Source organism: Barbus barbus (genome assembly GCF_936440315.1).
Source record: "Barbus barbus genome assembly, chromosome: 7".
Classification (NCBI taxonomy): Eukaryota; Metazoa; Chordata; class Actinopteri; order Cypriniformes; family Cyprinidae; genus Barbus; species Barbus barbus.
In genome coordinates, this window is record NC_136735.1 from 12,392,489 (window position 1) to 12,416,239 (window position 23,751).

Consider the following 23,751-nt stretch of genomic DNA (forward strand, 5'->3'; position numbering starts at 1 on the left):
GGACATTTTTTTAAATTTGAATAAAATTAAAATTAATAGACTTTCAAATCACATGATCCAATATTTTATTAACAATAAAACATAGAGAACATAACAAATGTTTAAACTCAGAAATTTTACAATTTTAAGCACAAAATGAGCTCATTTAAAATTTGTTGCCTGCTACAGGTCTCAAAATAGTTGGGAGGGGGGCATGTTTACCATGGTGTAGCATTTCCTTTTCTTTTCTAAAGAATTTGAAGATGTCTGGGCATCGAGGTTATGAGTTTCTGGAGTTTTGGTGTTGGAATTTGGTCCCATTCTTGCCTGATACAGGTTTCCAGCTGCTGAAGAGCTTGTGGTCAAATGTTCTCTATAGGTGAAAGATCTGGACTGCAGGCAGGCCAATTCAGCACCCGGACTCTTCTACTACGAAGCCATGCTGTTGTAATAGCTGCAGTATGTGGTTTTGCATTGTCCTGATGAAATACACAAGGCCTTCCCTGAAATAGACGTTGTCTGGAGGGGAGCATATGTTGCTCTAAAACCTTTATATGCCTTTCAGCATTCATAGTGCCTTCCAAAACATGCAAGTTGCCCATCCCATATGCACTTATGCACCCCCATACCATCAGAGATGCTGGCTTTTGAACTGAATGCTGATAACACGCTGGAAGGTCTCCCTCCTCTTTAGCCAGCATCTGTTGTTTCCAACAAGAATGTAAAATTTGGACTCGTCTGACCATAGAACACTTTTCCACTTTGAAACAATGCATTTTAAATGAGCCTTGGCCCGACAGGACAAAACGGGGCTTCTGGACCATGTTCACATATGGCTTCCTTTTTGCATGATAGAGCTTTAGTTGGCATCTGCAGATGGCACAGCGGATTGTGTTTACCGACAGTGGTTTCTGGAAGTATTCCTGGGCCCATTTAGTAATGTCAATGACAGAATCATGCCGATGAGTGATGCAGTGTCGTCTGAGGGCCCGAAGACCATGGGCATGCAACAAAGGTCTTCGGCCTTGTCCCTTACGATTTCTCCAGTTTCTCTGATGTTATGCACTGTAGATGAAAGCCTTTGCAATTTGACGTTGTTTTTAAAGTATTCCACAATCTTTTTACGCACTTTTTCACAGATTGGAGAGCCTCTGCCCATCTTTACTTCTGAGAGACTCTGCCTCTCTAAGACATCCCTTTTATAGCTAATCATGTTACAGACCTGATGTTAGTTGCTTGATGTTCTCCCAGCTGAATATTTTCAAAATCTCTTTCTTTTTCAGCCCTTTGTTGCCACCGTACCAACTTTTTTAAGACCTGTAGCAGGCATCAAATTTGAAATGAGCTCATTTAATAGATAAAAGTGTAAAATGTCTCAGTTTAAACATGTTCTCTATGTTCTACTGTGAATAAAATATTGGCTCGTGATTTGAAAGTCTATTAGTTTTCATTTTATTAAAAATTAAAAGACCCAACATTTCCAGAATTCGGGTTGCATTAAGTTTATCTTTAGTTGGACCTCAGCACTACTTCTGCACAATTAAAGTGCATTAAGTACAAAATTAGTTGTTACAATTTAGCAGACTTCCTTAGCAGACTTTATGTATACTGGTTTAGCATACTAAACACACTTGCAGGGTAGTTTTATTAAGTACATGAATATGTAAATGTATTTTTAGTATACTTAGCATGAACAAAAAAATGCATTTCAATGCATTTTTACTAGGGCCTTTATGCATGCTTTTATATCTTTCCCTTTTATATATGTTGCAACTACAAATTTAACACAGTGTTTCTTATTTAAAACTTTATTTTACAATTACCTTTTTTATTTTTTTACCCTGAGGTGCAAATGAGAATGGAAAGAAAAAAATATTTGCAAATGGCCAAAAGCCATTAAACACAATCAATTAGTCAAGTCTAAGTGACTGCACAGGACAAAAAGTCTATGCTATGTACTTTTAATAATAAAAAATTGCCAGGTACACTAAACAGCAGCTCTTTTGTTTTTGTTCTCTGTTGTATTCGACTCTTTGATAATGATTTTCTGGTTATTGAATAGCGTATGGTTACGAATTGTCATGCTCTGGTACTGCTGTCAATTCGAATTAAGCCAAATGGGACCTGAAGAAATTAGATGTGGATTATTTATTATCCAGACTTGCATTTTAGCCATGTATTCCATCTGTGGTGCATTTACATAAAGTCAATGCTATAGTTGTCCCAGGCTGATCAAGTTAATGGTGGATAGCAACGGTTGCCAGGCTACAACTGGTAGAGTGCTCAAAAAAAAAAAAAAAAACTGCAGAGCTGTATAAAGGTCATTAGCTACATTTTATGGGGAGCCATGTAACAGACTTCTATGTAGCTCTCACAGTAAGGTACAGTAAGCTTTTAACCAAACCTAAGACAGCCATTTCATGCCAATGATTTTGTATAGCCATGAAATAAAAAATAAAAATGTGCATTTCACTGTAAATGTCCAAGTGAAAACTTAATGTATTTGATCTTCAATAAATCCAAAATATTAATTATAAATAATTTATCTAAAAAAACCTAGCCTCTCTGGTTATCAGGTGTACTGGCTTTAAATGGTTATGATTGGATTTGTAAGATGGATATAAACAAATACATTATTAAATCATACTAATTCCATTTACAATGTTTTTAGTTTTGTTTTGTTTTGTTTTTTACTTTTTTTAACAAAGAACATTTTAATCAGAGCATTTCTTTCATTGTAAGTGTGCTGTAAACATGACTTCTAGTTTTTAACAAACTAAAGATCATCGAAATTTTCTTCTGTGGTGATCGACGACACACCAAGGATGATGTCGATAGAGCTTAACTTGTATTGAACCAGGAACATTCCTTAATTAAAACCATGGACAAAATCATTGATTCTAAAGCACTTTCTAATAGTCCCTGTGCTGTTGTCATAACATTCACGTCTGCATGTCTTTATTTTCTGTTGGCTAAACACAGGAAGAATAAAGATTTTTTACGCTTCATTGTAATAGTCACCCAAAAACTTTTCTTCATTATTCATTCACCCTCACCTTTATAACTTTCTTCCTTTCCTTCTTTTGGAACAAGAAAGGTAAACTTTTAAGAACGTTCAAGTGTTCCAAAGGACCAAAATAACAGCATACATGTTTTAAACAACATTAAAATCAGTAAATAAAGATAGGGAAAAGTGGGAAAAGTGTTATGTTAAAGGGGTCATGAACTGAGAAATCAAAATTCCTTTGATCTTTTGACATATAAGATGTCATTGTGTTATAAAAACAAGGACAGCTTGTATTCAAGCCGATCTGCCAAAACGAAAGGTTGTGGAATGTGCCACTCTATGATATAATAGCGTGGCTAAACACTGCCTCCACAGAAGAAGCTTAAGAAGAAGATCTTCTGCTTCTACATCACTGCCTGTTTAGCCCCGAGCGCAGTTCTACGCAGAAACCAAACAATAACTTTATTTGGTGAATATTTAATGAAGTGTCAGACTGCATCAGTAAGAACTTTGTCCTAGAGCCCTGCACGGTCTTCAAATATAAGCCCTAGCCTGGCCCAGGCCCTAGCCCTGCTCTTGTCCGATAGGTCATCCGATCAACTTTTTTCCCTCTTCTCCCAAAACAGCTTATACTACTGTTTCAACTATTAAAATAGTTCATTTTTGTATGTAATGGAAAAGTGATTGTATTTCATTTTGTTTTTTTTATTAAATTAATTTTGAAAAATTTGGAGCATTTTTTTGTTCATTAAATGTACATTTTTGTTTTTTAAAGTAACAACCAAGCGGCCAGCAGCAGACAGTGAGTTGATCATAGCCATGTTTGAACAATTTAGCCTTCTCAAATCATCACGAGTTTCCTCAAATAAAATCTATAGAGTTATACAGTTCAAGCATATCACAATGTTAAGTTAAAGGTTTAACTCACAATGTTAGGTTAAAGGTTTAATATGTGCTGTTAGATGTATATCCAAACATTTGTGCAGAGAGGGGAAGCTGAAGCGTGCTTTTCAGGACATGGCGGAGCCTGCGCGATCACTTGCATTTTTTTCTAAAAATGGAAACAACTTAAAATATGCCGTCATTTTTGCTCATAAAGGTAAGAGTAATATATCATTCGGAACTGAAAAGGATCAACTTTTATTTGTGTGCATTCACAATATCAACAAAACGTTGTGCTTTTATAAAATAAAGAAAACAAACAGGATGCACTTTCTGCTGTCTTGAACAGGAGCACTTCACAATGATGAACCGAAACTCAGCGAATACTTACAACATAGACATGATAAATACCGTGCCCTCCAAAAGTATTAGAACAGTAAAGACAAAATTGCTCTGTTGGCTGTGGAGCCAAGACATTTACAAATATGATTAAAAGATGAATATGTGTAACGGACTCACCAGCTACACCATCCACCTGCACCCGTTCGCAATCACCCGATTTCTAATCACCCACACCTGATTCCAGTTCCCACACACTATAAAGATCTACTCACCCCGCTCCTCTAGCGTCTGGTCTTGAGGTTACTACCTCGTCGTTTGTGTTGTCACTTACCGGCTGGATCCCTGTGGCTCTGTGGATGTCTTCCTACCGTCAGTTCTCTTTGAGGGAAAGATAAGAAAGTTTCATTCCTCAGTTTGATTGAGCTTCGTTGAAGTTTTGAGTTTTGGCACTTACCTGTTGAGGTCTCCATCCGTTTATTGAATAAAGAAGCTCTTGCTACATTATCCTTCTCTGTCTCTCCATCCCTTGCGTGACAATATGAGACAAAACTACAGAATGTCACATTTTATTATTGGGTGATTCAACACATAGGTGTTTTACCAGCTAAGGAGTTCAGCACTTTTAGAGTTTCATCTGATGTGAGCATAAGTATTGGGACAGTTGCCTCACAGGTCTTTCTAAGTGATCAGCTGTGTCCTGTTGCATTAATTCTTCAGATATTAAAAGCAGGGAATGTGTCATATCAGTTATATCCATTACTTCTGTATTCTGAATCTTGCATTCGTTGATGACACACACAAACCAGGGGGAAGATGAGGGAGCTGACTTTGAGAGAAAAGCAAGCAATTTGGATGCTAAAAGAAAAGAGAAAGTCAATTAGAGCTATAGCAACAATAAAGGGCATGGAGAAATCAAGAGTTTGGAAACCACCAGCGACACCAGCAACCAACAACGACCTGATCGGCTGAGAAAACAACAGTAGTTGATGACAGTCAAATCAAAAAAGGTGTAAAAATGAACCCTAAAAGACGTGTCTGTAAAATCACCAACAACTTCCAGAAAGCTGGGGTGATGCTCTGACAATCTACTGTCCTCTGGAGGAGACTTTGACACAGAATTACAGATGCTACACGGCAAGATGCAAACCTCTGACCAGCACCAAAAATAGAAAGGCAAGATTAGGGTTTGCAAAAAAGCACAAAGGTGAGCCGGAAGAGTTTTGGAACTGTGTTTATGGGCCGATAAGACAAAGATGAACCTTTAGCAAAGGGATGGGAAAGCAAAAATGTGGAGAAAAAAAAAGTGAACAAATGATCCCAAGCATACAGCCTCGTCTGTAAAGCATGGTGGAGGTGGTGTCATGGCATGGGCATGCATGGCTGCCTCTGGAGCAGGCCCTCTCAACTTTACTGGTGACTTAATCTATGATGACAGTAGCAGAATGAATTTGGAAGGGTACAAAACCATATTTCCTACCAATATTCAAGAAAATGCCACCAGATTCATTGGGAAGTGCTTCATATTGCATCAGGACAATGACCCAAAACACCCTGCCAGTTCAGTCAAGGAATTTATTTCAATCTCCAGATTTAAATCCAATTGAACATGAATTTCACCAGATGAAGAGGAGAGTAAAGGCAGAAACTCCCCAAAATAAGCAACAATTGGAATTGGCTGCATTAAAGGCTGGGAAAAGTATTTCAAAGGATGAGACCAAGAGTCTGGTGATGTCTATGGGTCACAGACTCACTGCTGTGCGCATGGGATCTGCAACTAAATAATAGCTTTTAATCTTTTATATCTGCCTTATGTTCAACTGTCCCAATACTTATGCTCACATCAATTATTGGGATGAAGTCTAAAAGTGCTGTTTTTATTTGGTAAAACATGTAAGTGTTGAAACGACTAATAATAAAATGTTACATTCTGTAGTTTTGTCTCATATTCATCTTTTAAACATTTGCAAATGTCTTGACTCCACAGCCAACAGAGCAATTTTGTCTTTACTGTTCTAATACTTTTGGAGGGTACTTTATATCTATAGAAAGCTTTGAATTACTACTTTAAAATGAAAATAAAAACTCTTTCATTATGTCATCTGTAAAGATGCTTTTCTCTTTAAAGGCACGTCCAATGAGAAGAAGCTGAGTCAGGATTGTCAACTTCATCTTCGCGAAAATGACTCAGAAAACACAATTTTTTTATTGATTCAACTATGCAGAAGATCACGCTGAAGGCGCGCTCGCTGCTGCTGGAGGGACACTAAACACTGTCCGAGCTGCTCTTGAGAGTTGCAGCAGCATCAGTCTCATGTTGTTTCCACCAGCATTGCATATTTTTTCATCACCATAATTGATGGATGTCTAAAATATAAAAAATAAGGAGAAGCCTAAAACAGCCCCGATGCCTATGATGTGAAAATTGATCCAAAGTCTTACCATAAGTCTGGGCCCACTGAAATGTAGGGTTCTGCTTGGTCCTTTGTTCACTTCATTTTACCGCAGATTTGTTTACAAACAAGGCACAATTTGACACAGGATTTTCAGAAAGACTGAAACTAAAAGACGATGCTGTGCCAACTATATTGGAGTCGTCGCACCACAGAAGCGTGAGTAACTATTCTTATTACGTGATCACTATTGCTTTGTCTGTTAAACAGATCGTTTGATATGTATGTATGTGCTTTTAACATAAATTACAGCAGTGTCAATCTATGAAGGATGTAGGCTGTCAAACATACACAACTGTTAGCCAATCAAAGCAGTGGGTGTTTACTGAGTCTACAATCCACCATGCCTATTCAAACAGAGTGTTCTGATGAAGCGTTTAAAAACAGGACAGAAAATGGCCTATTACTTCTAAATTATGATTTTTTTTTATGTAAAAATCTTGATAACATTATAAGTGGACCTCAGAGAACAGTAAAAAAAAAATAAAAAAATAAACAAAGACAGTTCATGACCCCTTCAATTTTGTTAATTAATTTGATAGGAAATCATTTATGGACCATGTGGATCCAATCTTGGGTCTACATTTGGACCATTTTTCTGTGCTTTCAGAACTCAATATGTTACGATTATTACTAAAAAAGGAAATTTACACTGCCTCAGCTTAAACCTGTTTCCTGTCCCTGTCCTTCACTTGAACTGATTATTAATAACACTTTCATTTAAATCATTGAATTATGAGTAGTATATCACAAAAAGAGAAACATCTCAAGTGTGTCCATTACTGCAAGATAAGGCTTATTCATGCAATAAACAGAGGGAACAAAACTCATGTTGCTATGACAAAATGCATTTGTGTTATAAATCTCTGTGGCATGGTTTAAGTAGAGTCTTACCTGCTGTTCAGGCAGCAGTAAATAATGGGGTTGTACATGGTGGAGCTCATGGCAAGCCACATGACAGACAAATAGATCTGCTGAATGAACTTCCATCGAACCAGCTGCTTGTTCAACCCCGTAACAAGGAAATATATATGGTATGGCAGCCAGCAGATGGCAAAGGTCACCACTACGATGATCATCATTTTCACCACCTGGAAAAAGAAAATTAAGCCAAAAGTGAAATATTACATGATGATAATGCATTATAGCTGGTGTGCATCTAATACATGTTTGAGATTATATATATATATATCACAATGTCACAATGAATATAGAAAATACTAGTAATTTATTATACTATTAATAAAAAATACTATGAATTAGTAATTATGGCTTGCATAAGTTATACTAAATAGTAAAAAAAAAAACAATAAGTAGACGTGGCTTCCATATGTTATATTAAATAATGTGAGATTAAGTATATACAATTAGGTCCATATACATTTGGACACTGACACAGTTTTCATCATTTCGGCTCTGTATGCCACCAACATAGAATTAAAATGAAACAATCAAGATGAAATTGTAGTGCAGATTTTAAGCTTTAATTCAATGGGTTGTACAAAATTATAACATAAAATGCTTAGGAATTACAACCATTTTTGTACACATTCCTCTATTTTTCATGGGCTCAAATGTAATTGGACAAATAAATATAATCATAAATAAAATGTTCATTTTTAATATTTTGTTGAGAATCCTTTGCAGGCAATGACTGCCTTAAGTCTGGAACTCATGGACATCACCAGAGACTGGGTTTCCTCCTTTGTGATGCTTTGCCAGGCATTTACTGCAGCTGACTTCAGTTGTTGTTTGTTTGTGGGTCTTTCTGCCTTTAGTTTTGTCTTCAGCAACTGACATGCATGCTCAATTGGTTCAGATCAGGAGACTGACATGGCCATTGCAAAATATTTATAATAATACTATTTTTAATACTTTTTTTAACTTCCAAAACTCCTGGCTTGCTTTTGCAGTGTGCTTTGGGTCATTTCCATTTGTACTCTGAAGCACTGTCTAATCAGCTTTGCTCTATTTGACTGAATCTGGGCAGAGAATATATCCCTATACACTTCAGAATTCATCCGGCTGCTTCTGTCTTCTGTCACATCATCACTAAACACCAGTAACCCAGTGCCACTGGAAGCCATGCTCATGCCACCACACTGCTCCACCATGTTTCACAGATGATGTTGTATGATTTGGATCATGAGCTGTTCTAAGCCGTCTCCATACTTTTTTCTTCCAGTCATTTTGGTACAGGTTAATCTTAATTTCAACTGCCAAAGAATGTTTTTCAGAAGCGGTCTGTCTTTTTTAGATGTTTTTTGGCCAAGTCTAATCTGGCCTTGTTTGCACTTTGTGGTGACCCCTCTGTATTTGCTCTTGTGCAGTCTTCTCTGGATTGTAGACTTTTACAGTGACAAGTCTACCTCCTGGAGAGTGTTCTTCTCTTGGCTGGATGTTGTAAAAGGGTTTTTCTTTACCATGGGGAGGATTCTCTGATCATCCACAACTGTTGTCTCCCGTAAACATCCAGGCCTTTTTATGTTGCTGTGTTTATAGGGAATTTGAATAAAAATACACCCAAAGGAATTGTATCGACGCTTCCCCTTTAAGAGAGTCACTCGCGTGCACACCAAACGTAGAGCAATGGAAGAATGTAACGGCAGAGAGCAACTGCAGAGAGAGAGAGCGGAAAGATTAAAGATATTGTTGAGTGAAATAATCAAAAAGTTGAAACCAAAAGAGAACAAAGACAATACATACCCGATCGCGGACCAGAAGGCATCGGTTTTGGTGAGTTTTGATGCATTGACTGTGTGAATTGTTAAATGTTATTGTTTGAGCACAAAGTGGCGGTTGAGTCTATTGAACAATGTAACGTTGACGCTGCGGGTTGCAGTGTTTGTAAACATTCCTTGTTATAATTTATGTTGATAGAATAACAAGATTCCTTTATGATCTATTGTGTAGGTCAGGGTTTTTTTAAGCACAAAAAAAAACTCCTCTGTGACGAATAAGGAGAGGACTCCCGATACTGAGGGATTAGATGGCGAGCCAACCCATACTGCAGCTTTGATATTCATTTCGACTACACGCGCTGGATTGTCGGTAAAGTCACCGGATCACGGATTGAACAGGGCATCAACTTTTCTCTTCTATTTAAATTTTTTTCCCCGGTAACATTTTTTCTTTCTCTTCCACAGTTTTTTTTTTTTATTATTATTATTTTTTTATTTATTATTATTATTGAAATTAACTCATCTACACCACACAATTGAACTGAGTTTAACTGAACTACATCACACAACAATTCAATTGAATTGAACTACATCACAACTGAACAGAATTTAAGTTCTATAGACATTTAGATTGTATATTGTTCCCCCTCGAGGGAACTCACACTGCATCGGTAACGACACTTTGGGGATCCCCCTCTGCGTAGCGCGTCTGAAGCATGAATGAAACTATTCCAATCCTGATTGGTGTTGCGTCATGACGTAACATGTGACGGTATACTCGGAAAATGCAAAGGGACGCCGGCACACAACAGAGTCAGCTTTTTGCTCTTCAGCAAGCGCTCTGTATCATTGTGTGTCTTATTTGGTGTTGTTTGTCACAAGCAGTATATTGTCATGGCGAGTGGACAGTTCAAGCGGTGTGTGCATCCCTGCCCGAGGTTTTTAACGGGTGGGGACACACATCAGCTGTGTGTTCATTGTTTGGGAGTTCAGCACACCCGGGCAGCTCTCGAGGGAGCTGCCTGTGCGGAATGTGAAGCTATGCCGATCAGAGTGCTGCGCTCCCGCCTGGCTGTGTTTAATGGTGCATGCCTGCATACAATGGCACTGATGCAGGCATACCAGGCTGATTCTTTAAAGGATTTAGACGAGGGCGAGGGACCAACTCTGGGTGATTTAGCGGAGCTGCGTAAAGCTGCAGATTTGTCTCTCCTTGTTACCAAAGAGACGGCCCATGCCATCGGCCGTTCCATGGCGGCTATGGTTGCCACAGAGAGACATTTGTGGCTAAACTTACCTGGGATAAAGGAGAAGGACAGGGCCTTGTTCGGCGATGCAGTCAATATGGTCGTCGACAGGTTTCAGGAGGCGAAAAAGCAGTCTGCAGCTTTTAAGCAGTACCTCCCTCGCCGCTCTAAATCTAAGAAGGCTGCTCTGAGTGGGCGGCCCCAGCTGTCATCAAGCTCCTCGTACCGGCAGGTACAAAAAGAGAGTGTCGCTTCAAGAGCCCCTCCTCAGGGATCTTGGCAACAGAGGCGACGCTCTCACTCGAAGCCTGCCGATTTGAGGACCGTCCTTCAGGCGAGAAAGGCTTCGGGAAAGAGGTCCTAGCTCTCGCAGGGCTTCTGATGGTTGCCCCCTACGGGGTGGAGCGATCGAGGTCGTTTCCACCTCGAAACCCTCAGGAAATCGATGTTGGTATCCCGCCGTCCAGTACGCTTCGGGCCACATCAATTTCCGGCGAATGCACGCTGCAGTGTCCGCCCCAAAGGCTTGCGGCCTGGCAGCGACAGTGTCCGCACACAGAAAATCATTTTCGATCTTTTCCTGCCAGTATTCGGCTTCAGGGGATCGTAAACGATACTCAAAGAACACCCGAGGTCAGCCTCGAGAGGCTGATTCCCTTAGTAGATTATATCGGCGCATGGCAATGCCTTCCGAATATATCTCCATGGGTCCTGCGTACAGTAGAAAGGGGGTACAGACTGCAGTTCGGTTACTGCCCCCTGAAGCTCAATGGAGTGGTCTGGACTGTAGTGCACCCAGAGCAGGGTCGGGTGATGGAACAGGAAGTTCACTCCCTGTTGGTGAAGGAGGCCATAGAACATGTTCCTCCGCCAGACAGGGAGTCCGGGTTCTACAGCCGGTACTTCATAGTTCCAAAAAAGGATGGGGGGTTGCGTCCAATTTTAGATCTGCGGCACTTGAATCGTTCTCTCAGGAGATTCAGGTTCAAGATGCTCACTATTCCTACCATCGTGAGTCAGATCAGATCAGATCCGAGGACTGGTTTGTCACGATAGATCTAAAGGACGCATACTTCCATGTTTCCATCATTCCTGCTCACAGGAAGTTCCTGGGGTTCGCTTTCGGGGGCGAAGCGACCAGTCTCAGGAGATGGCAGTTTGGCATCGAGATGTCATCCTTGGCCACATTCGGAGCTTGGGGTTGAGACTCAACACGAAAAAGAGCGTGTTGTCGCCCGCCAAGAGAACCACGTTCCTGGGGGTGGTATGGGACTCGATAACGATGCGGCCACAATTGTCTCCCGCCCGTATAGAGTCCATCCTGGCAAAGGTTTCCAGGATAAAGCTAGGCCACGCTATCACTGTAAAGCAGTTCCAAAGACTGCTGGGGCTCATGGCAGCTGCGTCCAACTTAATACCTTTTGGCCTTCTGTACATGAGACCCCTACAGTGGTGGTTGAAAACCAAGGGGTTTTCCTCGAGAGGGAATCTCTTCCGTATGATCAGGGTCACGCGCCGATGCCTTCGTGCCCTGTCCATATGGAAGAGACCTTGGTTTCTGTCCCAAGGCCCAGTATTGTGAGTGTCATGTCGCCGAAAAGTCCTTTCGACAGACTCGTCCCTTACGGGTTGGGGCGCGGTCATGGACGGCCGCTTTGCAAGAGTTCTGTGGCAGGCCCGGCATTTCTCATGACACATAAATTGTCTGGAAATGCTAGCGGTCTACAAGGTTCTGAGGAGCTTTCTCCCAGATCTCAGCGTTCACCATGTCCTAATACGAGCAGACAATATGTCAGTGGTCTTGTATTTGAACCATCAGGGGGGTCTGAGGTCGCGCCCTCTGTGCAAATTGGCGCACCAGATCCTCCTGTGGTCCAAGGGGAAACTGACGTGTCCCCGGGGACCAGAATCGGGGAGCAGATGTCCTGTCGAGGCAGGGGTTGAGGCCGGGGAATGGAGACTTCACCCCGAGGTGGTGAAGTCGATATGCGAGAGGTTCGGCCTAGTGGAAGTGGATTTGTTTGCGTCTCGAGAGACAACCCACTGTCCACTGTGGTTTTCTCTCAGGCATCCAGCCCCACTGGGATTGGACGCCATGGTACAGACGTGGCTCCCGGGAGTTCTGGAGAGGGTCCGGAAAGAGCGGGTCAGTCTATTGCTGGTAGCTCCGTTCTGGCCGGCCCGGGTATGGTTCTCAGACATCATGTCACTCCTGGCAGGCCAGCCGTGGCAGATCCCTCTGAGGAGTCTCAGGCAGGGGGCACAATTTTTCACCCTCAGCCAGAGCTGTGGAAACTGTGGGTCTGGCCCCTGAGGGGGCGCAGTACCTAGAGGCTGGCTTGTCGGTTGGAGTGATCGAGACCATACTCAGTTCTAGGGCTCCTTCCACAAGGAGACTTTACGGCCTAAAGTGGAATGTGTTTTCTATGTAAATGTAGAGAGCATGGGTTGGACCCAGTTAACTGCCCAGTGGCTTTAGTGCTGGAGTTCCTCCAAGATCGTTTCTCAGCTGGTCTTACCCGATCCACACTAAAGGTGTACGTGGCTGCCATTGCGGCTTTCCACGCGCCTTTAGATGTTGGGCCTCTGGGGAGGCACCAGCTAGTCGTGCGTTTCCTCCGTGGTGCATGGAGGATGAGGCCTGCAACTCGTTCCAGAGTCCCAACTTGAGATCTGGCTGTGGTCCTTGAAGGGCTGTCACTTGCCCCCTTCGAACCTATCGAGTCGGCTACGGCAAAGAACCTGACCTTTAAGATGGTTTTCCTCCTAGCGATTACTTCGCTCAAGAGAGTGGGGGATCTCCAGGCATCTCGCCAACCTGCCTGGAGTTTGCCCCTGGAGAAGTTAAGGCCATTTTACACCCTAGGCCCGGCTATGTGCCCAAGGTGCCATCTAATGTGGCACGGCCGGTGGTTCTTCAGGCCTTTCATCCTCCGCCTCATGTGTCGGCGGAAGAAGAGAGGCTTCATCTTCTCTGCCCTGTCAGAGCTTTGAATATCTTTATTCAGAAGTCTTCTCATTGGAGGAGGTCCGAACAGTTGTTGGTGTGCTTTGGATCACCCAAGAACGGACTTCCTGCTTCCAAGCAGACGATTAGTAATTGGCTTATTCAGGTTATTACCTTGGCTTATCAGGTGCGCGGTTTGCCTTCACCTGTGGCCTTGAGGGCCCACTCTACTAGAGGCATGGCATTCTCTAGGGCCCTCCTTTCAGGAGTCCCGTTCCAGGAGATCTGCGATGCAGCTGGGTGGTCCACCCCGCATACTTTCATCGGGTTTTATAGCCTGGACCTTCCCTCCACGCCAGGTGCACGAGTACTCTCGTCCTAAGTTGTGCCTGGTTCAGCTTCAAACTAGGACAGGCATGTTTCGGAGTGGCATAGTGGGTATACGTTCCCCAAAGTGTCGTTAGCGATGCAGTGTGAGTTCCCTCAAGGGGGAACATCTCGGGTTACGACTGTAACCCTTGTTCCCCGAGAAAGGGAACGAGACACTGCGTCTCTTTGCCACACCTCTCCATGCCTGGGAGCGGCTTGCTTCATCGCAAAAGCTGACTCTGTTGTGTGCCGGCGTCCCTTTGTATCTTCCGAGTATGCTGTCACATGTTACGTCATGACGCCACACCAATCAGGATTGGAATAGTTTCATTCATGCTTCAGACGCGCTACGCTGAGAGGGATCCCCAAAGTGTCGTTACCGACGCAGTGTCTCGTTCCCTTTCTCGGGGAACAAGGGTTACAGTTGTAACCCGAGACGTTTTACTTTGCGTTTATGTCATGATATAACAGTGATTGTTTATTTTGAGTTTGATGAACTGGTTTTCTATTGTTTGGTGGGTGTGTCAAAAATGTCAGCCCAATCAGCAGCAACGTGTATATAAACCATGCGGCTAAACAATAATAATTAGTTTCTCAGATATAAAAATGTCTTTTTTGTTTACGATAGTACAAAGCATGCGTGAGTCTATAAAACATATATATATATATATATATATATATATATATATAAGATGCTCCTGATATTAACATGCTTTTTTTTTTTGTTTTTGATGGTTTGTATTTTATTGAATCAGGTACCTGAACCACAGATGAATCCTGATGACTTTCTTCAAACTGTTTTCCTCCGAGAACACTGTACCAACATCAGATGTTCAACTACACTAATATTCAATGGTAAACAAAATCCTTGACTACTGATTGTTTTTTTTTTTCTCCTTGAATCCATGGAAAGAAGCAGAAACACTTAAATAACACGTAAATATCAGGTATGATTTCCTTGTTTCACTTGCAGGAATGACTCAAAGTCTGTTCACATCTCTGTGGTTAGATCAGGGTTCACAATAAGGTGTCTTTGACCTTCATTATGTATGTTTTGATTATACTGTGTTGTAAATAAAATACAATTAAAAAAAAAAAAAAAAAACATTTTTTCAATCTCACATTCTCTCTTACCTGCCTCAAAGTCACAGTATGGACCCTTTGTCTCTCAGGTGAAAATCACTTAATATTCAAGGCCATTGCCACTCACTCGCATAAAGGCTTTCAATCACAAAACAGGTCTTAATTTAAATCAATATATTGTTTTCTGTGAATGAGTAAGCAGAATGATTTTCACAATTGTTTAGTAAATATTCTAGCCTACAAGACTCATTACACAAAAGTCTTATTCGGGACTATTTAGTGTGGGTTTTATGGCTTTATTTCAACTACATTTTTTTCCCCATAACTTACTAAAGTACGCATAATATTTTTTTTCTAAAAAATGCAAACAGGTACATCCATCTTGGTTACATATTATTGTAGCACAGTTTGTGCTGAATGCAAAAAAAATACATGTTGGTCAATAGTATAAGTATCTGAAATAAGCACAAATATCAGGGCATGTCAAAACATCTCAAGAGCCCCAAAATCACCTCAGACCCCAGAGGGTCAAAGCGCAAATGAAACTACAAGCATGCGTGTCAGATCCGTGTCACGCTCGGCAGCGGCAGATCTTAAAGCAACAGCAGTCAAACAACCCAGATTCTGTAATGTCTGCGTAAGGAGGATGCTGAGGCAGAACTATAATCCATTTCCAGTTTATTAGAAGGATTAGCAGTAGACAGAAACGTTAATTCGGGCAAAGGGTCAAAACCAGAGTAACAGTTGAATCAGTTTACCAATACAGGGGCAATCCAGAAGACGAGAGTCAGGAGGCAGGCAGAGGGATCAAACACAAACATCAGTCCAATCAGGCAAACAGAGCAAAGGGGCAAATCCAGGATATCAGAAGTCGTAGTAATCAGTCAGAGAAATAACAATTGATCACACTCGGTAAGGCAGGTAAACTGGCAATACTTCGCAGTCTGCCATGTGCTCAGTATCCAGCTTATAAAGTCACCAAACAGGAAATGAAAGCAGAGGGAGCGGCATGCAGTCAGTACTCGGGTGAGGGCTCCCTCTGCTGGTTTGGTGTTACAGTCTGTTAATCAAAGAACAAAAGAAAAAGAGGAAATGGATAACTTCTGTAGCTTTAAGAATTAATCTATATTTAAAATAGAATTTAGTATTCAATTTCTGTTGCCTATATTTCCTACATGCTGAAGGGCACTGGTTAATATATGCCATTTATTATAATGGTTTATGTGAAGATTGATTTAAGATCACTTAAATTAGAAGTTGTTATTTTTTTAAAGTCTAATAAATTGAAAGCTATCAATTATACTGTGATGTTGAATGGCAATAGTCAATGGTTTAATATTAGGAAAAATATGAACAATTTCCTATAGACATCAGTAGTATTGGTATCAGTGATACATGGCCTTCAGTCATAAAAAAAAGATGCCACTAAACAAATAGCCCTATTAAAAATATACTTTCTTTATTTTGTTTCTACATTAATTTGAAGATTGAATGTGAAATTATTGCATTATAAAAGTATATTTAAAAACTTTATTTGTAGGTGGGGTTAATTATGATTATTGTAATTCTTCAATTGACAGCACTAATATACAGACTGGTGGCCAAAATTATTAGAACACTAGTATTTTCACCAGCTAAAAAAATGGTTTTAAGTCAGTTATTTCTATCTTTTGCTGTAGTGTGTTAGTAGGAAATATTATTATTATTATTATAGTATATAGTATTAATTATATTATTATAATAGTTAATGATACTAAACAAGAGCAGCTCGTCATTTTGACATTGTGACTGACCTAATTTCATGCATACAAAAACAAAGAGAACAGTGGAGAAGCAATTATATCACAAACAGTTATACGGCTATGTTGATTCATTAAGACATTGCTTGTCATTCAAATCCCACAGCATATAGCACACCCAAAAGCACCAAACACTGTCAGGGTACCAAAATCTTGGTCATGTCACCATCAAGCTTAGGCACTCTGGGCAAGCAATGCATCTGCAGCAAGAAAGAAAACCCCAGGCAACACATTTCCAGCAGAGCAAGGACACCACATGAGGTCTTCATGGAATAAGCGCTCTGTGGTGTGCGGAAAAAAAATCCTTAAAATTGTATATGGACTAAGTTGTAATTGCAGCAGTTCATGTAAAATAATTGTTGTTTCTCATGCAGTTCTCTGATGCTTTTACTGTTCAGCTGTCATTTGTCAAACCGTGCTGTGTGTAGAGCCACTGAGCGATTCTCCATCCTGTCAGTTTCAGTCGGACCTCAAAATATCTGCTCTTTCTTCAAGCAAGTGTCCTTCTGCCCCTGTAGGGGCTTCTGCCATAACAAATCCATTTCCCATCCTTCAAGAGGTGAATTGTTTCTGTAGCCACATCATAAAGGCTGATTGGAGGAACCGCCTGCTTCACTCCACTAATGAATTTAATTACAATGTTCATGTTGTCCCACTGAGACAGCGAGTGGAGTTTTGCAATCTGAAGCTCTTACAATATCAAGATCACTATAGTGCCCCACCTCAGGAATCAATAAACTAATGAACAAATGAATATAATACTACTATTCTTGCATTTTGCCCTTGAAATATTAATATTAAAAAGGTCATGTAATGAGGAACCAGGTATTTCATTAGGGTTTGATTATTAAAAATGTAATGTAATTTCTGACAAAAGACTGAAACAGAAACCTTGAACTGTAGTGAGTAATGGAGTCAGCATAATGTATAATTATATTTCACTCTCAATATTTGGCTTGGTCTTAAAGTCAATTATCACACTGCAACGGAATCTGCACAAACAGACACAGACAGAACTGATGAGTTGTGTGCTGCATTTATAATTGAAGTTGTATGTGCACTTAGTATTTGGTTAGTGCCTATGTATGAATTAAACCTTTTTGCTTAAAAAAGAATCTGGTTTAATTATTAGTCATGACAATATATTCATGATATTGTTACAGAAATTAAGCCACATCATGAATATTGTGATGACGTTAATGCGTTTTCCCTGAAGGCGTTATTATCTTGCAATTCATGAGTATATGTGTGTTTTTTTATGGCATTTTTTGCCTTTATTGATATAGAACAGTGCAGATGAGACAAGATGTGAAGTAGGAGAGAGAGAGGGGAGGAGGATGGGGAAAGGTTTTTGAGTCGGGATTCGAACACAGGACGCTCATAGAGCAACAGCATATTTCAATCAATATATATATTTAATTGAAATTGATCTTTTTTTCAGAGTAATACTGTACATATGTAGAATCAAAAGGCGTGTGTGTGTGTGTGTGTGTGTGTGTATATATATATATATATATTTATATATATATACCTACATATTGTGTGCGTGTGTATGTATGCATGTATATACAGTACATGGAGAGTCCCTACAAGGATAGCAAATCAGACGTGTGTGTGTGGGTGTGTGTGTGTGTGTGTGTGTGTGTTTGTCAGCCAACTCTAATAGTGAGCACAGAAAATAGGATGCCAGTCTTTCATAAATGAATAACAGTGAAACATAAATCAAAGGATAGATCAGAGGACTACACAAGCATGTTTCACAGATTTTAAACATAAATTATGCCATAAATATATTCAGAAATATTATGTGTATGACACATAATATACATATACAATTCTGGAATTCTGATTCTTCAAAGAACTCCTATTATGATTTTTCATCAGTATTCCACCCTATCTCTGTTTTTCCTAGAGATGCCATAAGAATATTACCTACATTTCAAAGACGCAAACAGACATAGTGCCAATCTGTTTCAGCAGGAGGTGGAAGTGAGAAGGTTTCCTGGGGTAAAAAGGAGTGCTTATATGTTTGCCACTCACGCTCACCTTCAAGCCAATGAGCTGAAGGAAGCGCACTGCATTTGTTGCCAAACCAGGGCATCTCGCCCTACCTCTTCACTTTAGAGATAGAGAAAGGACAAGGGCACTCGCACTGAAATAGAAATCTTTTTGGTGATTGGCGCTTGAATAAGAACTGGACAGCTGTGGCAAATAGAGATTGGAGATAATTCTTAAGATTGTAGAATGAAGAATTGGCAACCAGCTGACATAATGTACTGATCAATACACTGATATAGATCAAAAGAGAGACAGTGCAGAGAGACAACAAAGAAGTGGCACTCAAGAAAAAAAGAATATAGCTTTAAAATAGTCTCAGTGTCTAAAATTTCCTAAATTCATCATTTTAGGTTTACTTTTAGGTTTACTAGTCATTCGGATTGAGTCACAATGGTCGACTATAAACTTTTTATGTGCCAGTCCTCTTCAACACACACCCATGCACACACACAAATACACACACACAAGAAACCGTGGACCACCAAACACAACAAATCTGGGAAACTACCCCCAAACACAACCTGGGCCCACTAGAAAACATGCCTCCAACCTAATTTTGGCAAATTCTGAAAAACATATGTGCATCTCAATGCAATTTCCAGCTGAAATGAACACTAAAGGCAGTAAAACACCAACTTTTATTCATTTTCACACAACTTACAATTATAGTGTCATATTAGCGATTACTGTAATGTAGACTTATTTCCTTGGGGTTAGGGGTGGGCAATATGACCAAAATCGTATATTACGATATGAGTAATTTTAAAGATATACACCACAATATAGTTATTTTCGCTTTAAATAAAATCTTAATGATACCAAATTTTTTTATATCATAGAAATTTCATAATTCTTGTCACCAGTGTTAAATTACCTTTTGCCATAGTGTACCTTTTGCCATAGTGTCATGTGATGCAAATGACAATGCCACATGCCAGGTTCATATGTATGGCTTTTCTGATGTAGTAAGCTTGCTCAGTAGCTCACCTAGTACAGAATTGCACTTGCATTGCAGAGCTCTCAGGTTCAAGTCCTGTTAAACACAAGTCATGATAAAAGAGCTAAATGCCACAGTTGCAGGACTGAATGTTTTTACTTTTTTGTTGTTGTTTAACACTACTGCTAGGATAATAGCATTAAGTATTGGTGGTGTGTTATTTTCATTAATCTTTTAACATCATTCACCAGATAATAAAACTTTGTTGTAGTTAGTTGATCTGTTTTAGGTTAAAATTAAACATGCTTTTAGCAAAACTGGATATTTTGATTTGAAAGTGTTGTGAAACGTGAAAGATGTAACATTATATAATTTTGCCAAAATATTGCCATAGACACAGGGTTGCCCGAACAATGCATACAGTTTTAAGTAAAATGTTTGCAAGAATGAAATATTACAGATTCAGTCAATGAAGATTACCATATAGCAATCTGAGAATAATTTTCCCATATAATATATCAAGTTGTGCGTTTTCTATCAACTGTATCAGAACTAGAGATGCCCGATTCACAAATTAATCACTCTTATGGGTCAAACGGGTTTGCAAAAACGCTGCAAATTATTTGCGATGACAATTCAACCATACACTGAAAAATCTACAGCGGTTTCACACACCGAAATAGTAAAAGGACAGTTTGTAAGACAGAAAACCAAAAGAGTGCTGGAGGGAGGAGGATATTTACCTATAATTCATTGTAGAAAACTAAACTTGCAAATGCATTATACTGATTGTCAGTGGTGAAGAAGAAACTCTTTATTCTGTGTACAGTGATCTACCCTATACTGCAAGTAATTTACATCAATTTACAATTGAAATCCATTTATATCCAAAACAACATGAATTAGAGTGAAACCTTTGTGGGGTGGCATTTCTTAAAACAGAGACAGAATCTATCCGGATTAGCGTTCCGTGATGGGTGAGCATCCAAGATGGTTGCTCTCTGCAGCATGAGGTAGCAGAGATCGAGATTACTATGCAAGACTGTGTTGAGACAGACAAACAGGAGATGAACTTAAAAAGACACAATGCCACACTGCCTCTCTCTGTCCTTAACATTACATATACACATTATTCTTAATAAAAAAAAAAAAAAGAAAGAAAGAAAGAAAAAATATTTAAGGTGATACAGGCAAAAGCTATTTTTCATGCAATGGTCAATTCTGAGATTTTGGGCTATGTGGCTTTTCATAAATTGTTTCAGACTAGTAGAAAGTAAACATCCAAAATACACTTTTAAGATTGCACTTTTTCTATTTGCACCTGTAGACTTCAATTACAATACATATTTTTAAAGGCCACTTTCTCAAAATTATTTTTTTCTCCACTTACATACACCACAAATCTCCACTTACATACATTTTTATTTTTTACAGACTTTTACTTTATACAATTTCTGAAGGTTTTTACAGAGAAGTTTCTTCATTTCATTCCTAAAAAAATAGTGAAAATCATATTTTTTTTTCTCGCTGTTGACAATATTGTCCGATTTATGGAGTGATACAACGAGGTATCTAAATTCCCCTTTGTACAAACCTTTAACTCTAATATGTCAACACAATGAAACTTTTTTTTTTTTTTTTTTTACCTGGCTCAATCCAGTGTTTAGATTTCTGTTACGGAAATGCTCAGAAAACTTGTTGGCAAAATTTTTGCAATTCTTAACATATTCAATCAACTGGGGAGTCTATGTTATATCTATGATATCCACATACTAGCCTATATTTCACATCAGCAGCCTAAATTAATACATAATGCACGTAACTCATAGTAACACACAATAATAAACATCACTGCATGCTGAGGAACTGAACTGCATACTTTAACAAGCTGACAAACTGGACAGCAGGGTGTTCATTCACCTCAGACTGTAAGTAAGGCAAATAAACTTATTCTAGACTTCAGCAGACACACTCACCCTCATCCTAATCAGTATTGATTCAGCCAAAGATTGCTTGACAGAGGGATCATGGTATTCTTAAACAGAACCATGTGAACTGAATCCACGTCGCCATTTGCAATGCAATCATCAGTAACATTACTTCCTCTGATACATAGAATCAGGAGTTAGGAAGAGATATCCATTGATAATACTTAAATATCTGAAGAGTTCATTTGCAAAAACCGATAACTCAATTTTTATTTATTTTCAGAAATCAATTTTTTATGTGCATTCCAAGGAATATCAATCAAACTGCAGTTGGGTTGTTTTGATTAAGTAATAATAACTTGAATACAGGTAATTTACAAAATTAAAGTTTATTGAAAGTGTTTTTTACATATTAAATGTTTTATAGCAAAAGCTGATAACTCCAACAGTCATTTTTTGGCAAAATCAGATAACTCCACATTTCATACAAACCACACTCTGACATCCATACCAACACACCCACACAAATATAGCTGCATTATTTATCCAACTGGCTCTATAATATGCAGAAGCAGAAAACAGGAATAAAGCAAGTATTTGCTTTATAGACCCTTTATAGACCAAACCTGAAAAAATGGCAACATCTGGTAAAAAAATTTATTTTGAAGCCTTGCCAACAGAATGAAAGCCTATTAACAAAAATTGCAACATTTTACAGTTAAACTGCACTGCGATTAAAAATAGCGGCTTTAATGGGTTTCAGTGGGGACATTTTGTCCAAAAGGTGCTGAGAGTAACAATTTTGTGTACCTAGTACCAAAAAAAAGTGATAAAAGTTTAAGTTTATGAAAATGCTTTATGAACATTAATATTTTATATAAAATATTTTTATGTTACATGTTGAACTCTAAACCTGCTAGAAAATCAAAGCCATAAATCTAAACAAGCTGTGTTCCACATTTGAGGTTGATATCTCAAAAAATGAGCTCTCAGTAAGATTTTGTTTGGGCGCAGTACCAAATGTTCCCCATTAGATGCCAGCAAAACTCCGCTGGTGCACACAGTGCTTGGATTTGTGATTTACAGTAGAGTTTTTCTTTCTCAAATATTACAAGCACACACACAATTTGTTTATGACACACATACAAACCACACTCTGACATCTATACCAACACACCCACACAATTATAGCTGCATTATTTATCCATTTGGCTCTATAATATGCAGAAGCAGAAAACAGGAATAAAGCGAGCTTTATAGACCCTTTATAGACCAAACCTGAAAAAATGACACCATCTGGTAAAAAATAGTAAAAAATTTAATTGTCAAGCCTTGCCAACAGAATGAAAGCCTATAAACAAAAATTGCCTAATTTTACAGTTAAACGGCACTGCGATTAAAAATAGTGTTTCACTTTTTTGTACCTAGTGTAAAATAGATATATTAAAGGAAATGAGGGTGGAATATTAAATTCCAATAAAAATACACACCTGAGCCCAAATTTATGCAGTTAGCATTAACACAGGCAAAATTATAAAAAAAATAAAAATAAATAAAATGGACAAAATTGTCCATAAGGGTGCACAAGGGTTAACCTCACAAGTTATAGTCACAAACTGTATATAAAACCAGGATAATGTCACTCTGTTTAACACCACAGATTGTGTTGCTGTGCAACCTGTATTTAAAGGAATATTTCAGCCAAGAATAAAAATAGTCATTATTTACTTACGCCCATGTCCTTCCAGCCCCACTTTATTTTCTTGCTTTTGTGAAACACAATGAGATTTTGGTGAATAAATATCACACATTTTTCCGTTCTGCTACATTGTACTGTATGGGACACGGCTGTATGCTGTTCTATTCTACAAATTAATATCTTAACTGCAACTGAAACCTTTATAAAAGAAAAATGTAAGGCTCAATGAAATCACGTTATATGTAATAAAACAAATTTAGTTTGTCGGGATTTTCAGTCTTATTCTCTTTTGCTTATTGTTTGGCTTATTGAGTATACAAACCCAGTTTAGTCAAAAGAAACT

The 23,751-nt window shown here is 39.0% G+C and overlaps 1 protein-coding gene across 1 annotated transcript in view; it reads right to left on the bottom strand.

Annotated features, from left to right (window-relative positions):
• LOC306872043 (neuromedin-K receptor-like) overlaps positions 1 to 23,751 on the bottom strand; it is a gene marked incomplete at both ends in the record, with an annotated part of 38,516 nt that overhangs the window by 578 nt on the left and 14,187 nt on the right. Inside the window, one exon of the mRNA XM_079420382.1 lies at positions 7,555 to 7,751. Coding sequence (XP_079276508.1) covers positions 7,555 to 7,751 — 197 coding nt within the window. The remainder of the gene's footprint in view (positions 1 to 7,554; positions 7,752 to 23,751) is intronic.